This window comes from Lycium ferocissimum, unplaced genomic scaffold, assembly GCF_029784015.1.
Source record: "Lycium ferocissimum isolate CSIRO_LF1 unplaced genomic scaffold, AGI_CSIRO_Lferr_CH_V1 ctg3812, whole genome shotgun sequence".
Classification (NCBI taxonomy): Eukaryota; Viridiplantae; Streptophyta; class Magnoliopsida; order Solanales; family Solanaceae; genus Lycium; species Lycium ferocissimum.
The window spans coordinates 48,154-57,532 of record NW_026725496.1 but is presented as its reverse complement, the minus strand read 5'-3'; the positions used below and the strand labels follow the sequence as shown (position 1 = coordinate 57,532).

Here is a 9,379-nt window from a genome sequence, read left to right as displayed (position 1 = left end):
AAAGAAGGGCTGGTCTTCGCGAATTGCCCTTCAAAATGCAACAACTTAATAAGGCAAGATCCTTCTCCGCAAAACAATGCTTTTACAAGAAAGCATGTGTCCGTAGAGACCACTGCTTTTTCATATTATAGGGAAACTTGAAACTTTGTAATAGTTATTTACTTGTAACATTTCCTAGCGCTACAAATTTGATGGAAGTTAAAGAAGAAAGTTGAAAGTGAATGATTAAAGAGAGCTTATCAAGACCGACGCAAGTTCCACCGTTATCGGATCCGCTTCAGATTTAGGACTTTTGTTAATAATCTTAACTAAATCAATCACTTTTGGTAGGCCAAAATTCTGCCTTAAGGCAGAGTTTTGAGGCAAAATTCAGGTCAAAATTTTGCCTTATGACAAAGTTTTGCATGGGCAGAATTTTGAGGCAAAACTCTAGCTTGCGAATCCAAACATTTGTTTTGCGAAAATTCCTTCTTTTTTTTACTGAGTTGGGATTCGAACCCAGAATCTCGGGGTATTAGGCGAAGGGCAAAAATTAAAGACCACCAATTTGAATTGCAAAAATTAAAGACCACCCAAATGAAGGCCAATCCGCGCAAAAAAAAAAAAAAAAAAAAAAAAAAAGGAGGAGAAGCCGTGCAACCTTTAGGTAAACGGGCTCAAATGATTGAGTCAATTTAGGCATCATGGCCCATAAGCAAATCCACTATCAGGCCTATCTCAAATCTGAGTTCACCTTGTTATTCGAAGGTACACATTTCCTTACTAGATTATATTTAGGTACTCAATTGGTCAAAGAACTGAAAGAGCCCTATAAATCATTTATAAGCCAAGTGGTCTAATCATTAATGATAATACTTTACGAATTATACCAAGATAAACCTCTCTAACAAGTGAAATATAAAAAATAAAAAATAACTTATAGGGACTCCTAACTTATATTAGCGAACTATACTGGGAACAATTTACAAGAAGCAAAGAAAATGGACCTTCATTACAATCACGAAATTCGTTGCAACTGATCGTAGAATAGTATTTTCAGTAAGTCATGTTATCCCAATTGTAGAATCATTGGCCATTATTCTCCCTCACAAGCCTTTTATCCCATCATCCAGCTCAATGACAGAGCCATGATTTTCATTAAAGGAATTCAAAATATGAAGAAATATTTTTTCTTTAGCTAAACCATATTCACTCAGGCTTTCACCTTCCGTGGTCGTGGGGGATTTGGCATTAGACCCCTACCTGGTTATATAGCATAAAAGAAACAAATACAAACATAAGGTGGGGGATGTAAAATCAAAACCTCCGAAGAAAACAAAGAATCAGATATACATGAAAAGAGCCTATTGAGGCCAAGGATTCTCTCCTTGTGCACAGATCTAAATCTAAGCTTCTGTACTCCTCAAATCACAAAAAAGACAGATATTGTTCATAGGAGTACAGTCAGCAAATATGTAACTAAAAATCTAAGCTTTATACAAAACTTATATGGTATTTGTGACTTTTCATCTTAAAACAGATACCTGTAGCCTGTCCATTCGGTAAGGTCCGATTACTGTCCCTAAAAGTTTACTAAAAGCTAAAAAATTCAATATTTACATTATAAATATAAAAAATAATTTGGCCATGCATATATATAAATATAACCTTTCGGTGAAGGGCCCTAGCTCTGTCAATCTTAAGCTAATTTGCCCATATTTTTTGAGGAAAAGATCGAAGCAGTCTTTGAGTCGTCATAATAAATCTTTATAGTTAAAGAGTAATATAAGAGCAAGAAAAGAATATATAATACATAGGGCAACCCACTTGACCATGCACTTCTGAGTTTCATATCCTCAAATTCAGTGTGTAAACCAACAAAACAATAGTTATGTAGTAGCTTAGGAGTATATAAGTCGTATAATAGTATTAATTTATTACTACACAGCTGTGTTATTGACGTAAAGCAAGTTGATGCTGAATATTGTGACAAAGATGCACGTATGCTTTGTCATTGTCACGTATATACTGCTAATTGTTATATTTTATACATATGCCACCTAATATTAATAAAACTTTGCATTAGATCAAAGGCTCAAACATTATAGTCCTTCTTTTTTATTTTTTATTAACATACTAGATGTTGATGCCCGTGTGAAGGTCTAATATGAGCTAATGCCAAACATAATATTAGTATGACAACATTTTCGTTCGAAGAAGTACGTACAGAAAATTATTTGGTTTCATTTCATCTCAAAGTTTTTGTTCCGTTGAAATCTTTACATTCTACTGGTTCTAACCAAAACTTTAGTAGTATAATTTATCAAAGTAACATAACTTATTATTTTTTAATTATGAGAACATTCATTTCTCAAGTTGTAAAGCACTAAGAGTCTAACGTTCTATCTGTTTTTTACTATCGCTTAATGCTATAAATTTATTAGGTTTGTAAAGATATATATTTGCTTCTTAGGTTGAATTGTATTTTATACAACCGTGAGTCATTATACATTATTCTCCTGAAGATCAATCATTTCTTATTTACCATTCACAAATAAAATTTAGAAAGTTTAACGCATAATTCAAATGCGTAATTTATCTCGACAGATAGCAGAAAAGTTGTTTGCATGATACAATATTTGCTTCTGTTTTTCTTTCATAATTAAAATGATATATTATTAATAAGTACTTTTATCATTTATATCAATTTAGTGAAAATATTATCGTGTTGTCTCACATCATAAATGTATTTTCTTTAAAATTTAATTTAAATTCTACTAAAGTTTATGTTATATAGTTACACATCAAATCAATCTTTGACCCATATATTTTTCTTTTATTTTAAAATTTATTCTTATTAATGTTAATTGGTTATATAATTTCTCAAATTGAAATTATTTTATTCATTTTTTTTTAGCTCTTTAAATAAAAATTCGCTTGAATCTTTTTACTTATATTACTAATAAGTTGTATGTTTAAAACACGATTAATATAACACTGTGGTTTGTGCTCCGTATAAAATTTTTTATTATATTAATGTTTACTACGAATACAAAGTTTGCAAAAATTTATTAATACTTTTTAAAAGAGAAGACTTGTTTAAAAGGAAACTATTTTCTCCTCTTTGAGACAAAACAATAGCAATATTTAAGCATCAATTGATAACTGGAATTTTAATTCGATTAATTTAAAGGTGTAAAATATTCTATTGTTAATGTATGTAGATTGGACCTAAACAATACTTATTATTTTTTATCAAATTTTGATTTGGATAATTCTAAAATTAAATCAAATTTACATTAGTTCAAATTATTAAATTAATTTTACATGTTTAACACAAAACAAAGTAGAAATTTGATTTTCTATTTAAACGAAGAACTATTATTTTTTAATTTTTGGTGAATATTCTTGGTTTAGCTCATTTTACTTGTCGTGTTTTCTTTTGCATGTTTTTTTAATGAAACGTCAATTAGAATTAGAATTTGACTAATTTATCTTATTTATTATTTTATCTCCATTTAATATTATTTTTTCTTTTAAGACATTAATCTTTTTTCACATTTATTAGAGTAAGAATAAAAATGAAAAAGTAATTAAATTCTATCTTATTTTAAAATATAAATATTTTAAGTATATTTATTTTAGTAAACATAACAAATAAATGACATGGCCGAATAGAAAATACAACAGTTAAATATCTTGGAGATACGTTAAGAATTACATGAATATTGTTTGATTTTTTAATATGGGGTCCAAGTTTTTTTTTTTATGTATTGCTTGTTTTTTTAATATAGGGTCCACTTTTTTTTTTTTTTTTTTTTTTGTACATGAGTTGGAGGACGGACGACGATCCTCCTCCAAACTCATGTGTCTATAATAGTAAGTATAAACATGCAAGTTGGATTAAAGTCTGCTGATTAAAGAATCCTTATAGATGATTCATCAATCCGTAAAGTCTCGTTAGAATATTCATCAATTATTTATGTTCGGCGGCGGAGCTAAAATTTTCACTTAAACTCACAATATAAGAAATAAACACACGAAAAAGTCACGAGGGTTTAACATTTATTGTATCTACATAGTTTTTTCTTTACCTTCATACATAATGTGATTTTCTGGCTAAGAGAATTTGGATTGCTCCTGTTATTTTCCTACTATCTTTAACCAGATTTAACAATCAAAATGTTTACTGAAACAATATCATTAAATTAAGTCCCAGCCCACATATTACACCGTGTAAGAACTTAATCCCTTGACGTTGTCTAAGATTTCGAATTAATTCCTCCCAGGATAGAACAAAACAAAACAATTCTATAATAGCGGCATTTTAAATTTAAAATGTCCAGCGAATTCAAAGAACGGTACAAATTCCATTTGGCACTTACTTTTATATTCAAAAATAATGTAGAAGAGGAATTCGAATTTGAGTGTACAAATTTGAGGCAAGGCCTCAATACATATATAGCCAATTTCGAAAAGAAAAAAATGGTGCTGCTTTAATAGAAAAAGGCATGTGCCCTTTCGAAAAAAGCCATAAAAAATAATAAAATTCTTTTATTTTCCATTTACGCCACCACATAACCTACAGTGCCTCCATAGCTCCCCCATGTTTATGTCCTCCTTCAATATTGGATTGATTTGAATATCTTTTTTTTTTTTTTTTTTTTTTCAATGTTCCCATATGTTGGGATTAAACTAATAAGTTGATGTGAAAGCTAATAAAACAAAATTTCAAACGACGATAAACAAAACAACAAAGAGAAATGTATTATTTAAAAAGAAACGACAATATCCGAGGAAGAATATAGTTCTGACTTTCCAAAGGCTGGAACATATGTGTTTATCACTTTTATTAATAGAGAAAAAAATAGTAATAACAAAACTCCTAAACAAATTTTATTGAGAAGGGAAAAAAGAAAATGCTAGCTACATACAACACAATAATTAATAAATGCTCATACATATGAGGGAAAATATAACTACTTGTCACAAGTTTAATCTTTTTTTTTTACTTCTTACACTACTTATCATCTTAATTGCTAGTTGAATTTTTAGTCAAAAGTGGTTCCTCTAAATCTATTTTACAACTTGTGATCAAATCTGAATTAGAATCTTGAATTGTAATTGTAGTTTCTTGAATCTGTTGCTTCACTGGCTCTTCCTCTACAATAATTTCCTCTTTTTTATCCTTTGCCTTTCCCCATAGTACCACATATAGTCCAAATATCACAGCCAGAGATCCCACCAAGCTGAAATTCAATAAAAAGAATCATTAAATTCAATAAAAAGAACCATTAAACAATCAAAGAATCATTAAACAATCTTATCATAATATGTTAATAAAGAAATGAAAATTAGCGATAGATAATCTTTGTAGCTAAAAGTAAAATCCATAGATAATCCTATTTAGTGACGGATTATCAAATTTTTTTATTTGCTACGAACTATTTAAAAATAGATTGGCGACAAGTCCATGGCTAATTCTATTTTTTTTGTAGTTAAAGAACTATAAGTTTTTTTTTATTAAAAAAAAAAATGGATCATACTAACTCCAATCCATATTATTTGTCGACTCTTCAAATAATTGTTAAAAAATGAATTTCCTAATCTGGGATATTTAAGAAATATTTAAAAGTTAAAAGTAAAAAATGATAAAGTAAAGTGGACAAGATTTTAATAATTTACCTTCCAGTGTACATTTCTTCTTGCATAAATGCCGAGGCAAATACTGTCACTATAACAGTGCATAATGGATTGAACATAGCTGAAAATAATGGACCTCTGTGTGAAATGCACCAAGCTTGCCCAAAGAAAGAAACAGCTGACGAAAATCCCTATTTATGAAAATACAAATTATCAGTCTATTAATTAGTGAAAATCTAGCGATCGAGTGTGTTTGGTATAATGGAAGTCATTTTCATTATTATGAATCTGATATTAATATCCAAAAGTTTCATAAAAATACTATAATATTTGATTTGTTTACCGAATTCAAGAGTCCAATTAACTAGTTACGGACCACGGACGTGAGACACTACTATAACATTTGGTCCGAGAGTCCAAGTAACTAGAATGCGAAGGGCGAAAGACAACTGATTTTACATAATAATGCATGGGCATTAGGTATGCATGCAACACAAGAAATCGTTTTTGAACGAGCCTAAGTTGTGGTTACGCCATGACTAATCAATATTAATCGTAATCACTTAATTCTTAATATGTATTTTTCTAGAAAATATCTTTTTGCTCGCCAACTAAACATCAGAGCATTATCTAGGAAAATATTTTTTTTAACTAGAAATGACTTTTGTCGTGCTGAATTATTTTCAATTGTAGTTTGTAATATATATATATAAAATGTACTTACAGTGTATAAGCAAGAAATGAGCTCCAATGATGAAGTAACTTTCCAGCTATTGATATCAGGTTCAAAGAAGAATGTGACAATTGCACCTTGAATAGCAGCAAATAGGCATAACCAGGCTGTTAAAGATAGATGATCTGGGCAATTTGCTGACAATGACACCTGTTCACAATTTAATAATTAGCATCATGGAGTACATACTTAGCTACTTAATGATTTTAAGGTTCTTGAGAATATATAATATATATATATATATATATATATATATATATATATATATATATCATTCTTTTGGGGGCTGAAGTACTTTACTTTGACTCCCTTTCTAATAGAGTTACTTTTTAAAAAAATAAAATAAAAATAACAATAACACGCCAGTTTGAAAATATTAGAATCTTCCGCTCATGATCTTTCAAAATAAAAAAGATATTTTTATTTAGCTATTTTTAATAAAATAAAATAAGTGGGGTCAGAGTAATTCATAACTAATTACTTAAATAGGGATTTTTTTTTATTTTTTTTTGGTGGTTTTATGCGTTCAGTAACTTCTCCTAGGTGACTTTGCTCGCATTGTTGATCTCAAACTCGGATAAAGAATAAAAGATTGGGATGGACTTGCAACCAACATAAAAGTTACAACTAGTCATGATAAATCCTCAAGCTACAAATATCGTCGGGGAATGCTCACTGCTAGCGGTGCTAGCTCACCTAGGCACTTCTTACATTAGCAGCGGAATGTAGAAATATAGAGAACTTCTAGTACGTTTCTTTTTTTTTTTCTTTTTTTTTCTTTTTTTTTGTATAATGTTGGATTGAGATGAGTTTAGATAGGGAGCATGCATGGTCAATGAGGATTCGTAGATCTCAACTTGTTTCGAACTGGGGTATAATTGACATTTATGCATCTAGTATACAAAACTACTAATCCGACAAATTTCAATTCGTGTTACGTAAGACCCACCAAAGGAGAAAGTACCCGAAAGTTTTAAGAGACGTTAAGAAATACCTGCAAAATGAGCCAAAATGACCAGGAAAAAGCACTTGCAACGAGCAAAGTTACACCAAGCATCCAATTAGAGTCCAAATTCTCACTACTTTCTTTGCCGAGAACTAACAATAATCCATTTGTGGGAATGAATTCTGAATTTAGCAACTTTGGCCCTTTAACTAATGCCATTGCAACAGCTCCAGCAACACATAGAATTGTCCCAATCACCTTTGCTATACTTCTCAAGCTTTTGATTTGGACTTTCTCCAATCTAAATTTAACAAACATATTAATTGAAATATTCACTGATAACACTATTAGAAAATCGCTAATTTCCAACAGACGTTCTATCAGAATTTGGCTCGTCGATAAGGGATGGATGCTCCGCTGGAAACATTATTGTCGCGTTAAATTGATGGATTCTATCGGAAATTAGCGATTTTCTGATAATGTTAACCGTAGTTTTCGAGGAATTTTATGAGTAAAATTGAAAGATTCTTGAGTTTTTGAAACTTACCCCATGAGCCATGCCATGAGAAAAGTGAATGCCGGAACAAGATTTCCAGTGGCACTTCCAATAGAAGATGAAGAGTAGTACAGACCAGAAAAATACATATTCTGATTTAATGTCACACTGCATGAAATAAGAGATAAAATTAATAAATCTTGTTATTTATGTACATTTAGTATATAATTTATGTTGGAATGTTTCTCTTAAAAAAATAATATATTATTTGCTAAGCTTACCCAACGAAAGCAGCCAAGAATATCAGCCAAAAGCTCTTCCATCCCAAGCACCTACTGCCTGTTTTCCTTCTGCAACAAAATTAAAAACAAATAAATAACTAGCAATTTTTAGTATAATTTAAAACAATAGTGCAAGTCCCACATCACAAAGAGTGTGATGGCATTCCTGCACCCTTAACCAGAGGTTTCAAGTTCAAGCCCTAGAAATGAAAACCCTAATAGGGAGCAATTTTCCTTTTAAATGAGCCCTAATCGATGTGAATCTGGATTAGTCAGGTTAGTGGATCTCAGATGCCATATGATTAAAAGAAACAAAGTATAAGACCCTACAAAATACGATAAAAATGCACGTTCACCCTCTTTGGGACATTCAGAGTGTATTTGGTACGACATAAATCAATTTCCTCAGAAATATTTTTTGATATTAAGTTAACTTGGTGAGCGAAAAATATTTTTCGAAAAATGAAAAGTTCCGAAGTTTGTCTTGGGTGGATTTGATTGTTGGCGGGTCTCTTTGTATGTATTGTCCGAAAAGAGGAGACTCAATGATTATACATTCGCTGGAATCAGAATTTAAAATTCAAATAAATAGGAAATCCGGTAAAAACTTTCGTGGAATGAATCAGACCGGAGTAGGTAGGGCGTGGGGACGGGGGTTACGTAATTGGAGAGTAAAATTGTGCACATACCTTGGCACAAAGGCAATAGGAGCAATGAGGAGAAAGGCTATAGTTTGTCTATAAACAACAAAAACTCTAGAACTCAACCCTTGTACAAGAGTAGCTCTAGTAGATAAAGTAACACCAGCATACATAAATTGCAAAGCAATCATAACAATTGTGGGCTTGTAACTAGTTTCAAACCCCATCTTTTTGCTATATAAAAAAGATTAAAAGTAGTATAACAAAAACTTCTAGTGATGATTGTCTTTGTTGTGATGATTTGATATGGGAATTTGCTTGATTTATAAGCAGACGCTGGGGAATAAAATGATAGTAGTAAATAATGAATACTTTATTACAACTGTCTCATATGGCATTACCAAGCAACTAGTAGGAAAGATAAAAATTCAATGTGACATGTTGTGGATTCATGAAGGTTCCAAGCAACCAGTTAAAGATATGATATTTAGGCCCCGTTTGGACATGATTTGAACATACAATTTGAACATTATAAGTTGTGTTTTTTAATATAGACATAAAAATCCCACAAATTGTGAAAATAATCAAAACATTTTCAATTTTTATATAATCTTACCAAATGAGCAAATCATAGTTTATAACAAAATTAGTACACTACTA

At 30.5% G+C, this 9,379-nt stretch overlaps 1 protein-coding gene across 1 annotated transcript; it reads right to left on the bottom strand.

Annotated features, from left to right (window-relative positions):
- Positions 1-4,723: 4,723 nt before the first annotated feature.
- Positions 4,724-9,129, bottom strand: LOC132044197 (WAT1-related protein At4g30420). The gene is made up of 7 exons (XM_059434682.1): positions 8,768-9,129; positions 8,079-8,147; positions 7,849-7,965; positions 7,350-7,602; positions 6,347-6,505; positions 5,665-5,813; positions 4,724-5,228 (listed from the first exon to the last, which is right to left on the bottom strand). The coding sequence occupies exons 1-7, from the start codon at positions 8,944-8,946 to the stop codon at positions 5,012-5,014; spliced, it is 1,143 nt and encodes a 380-aa protein (XP_059290665.1). The 5' UTR covers positions 8,947-9,129; the 3' UTR covers positions 4,724-5,011.
- Between the last annotated feature and the right edge of the window lie 250 nt (positions 9,130-9,379).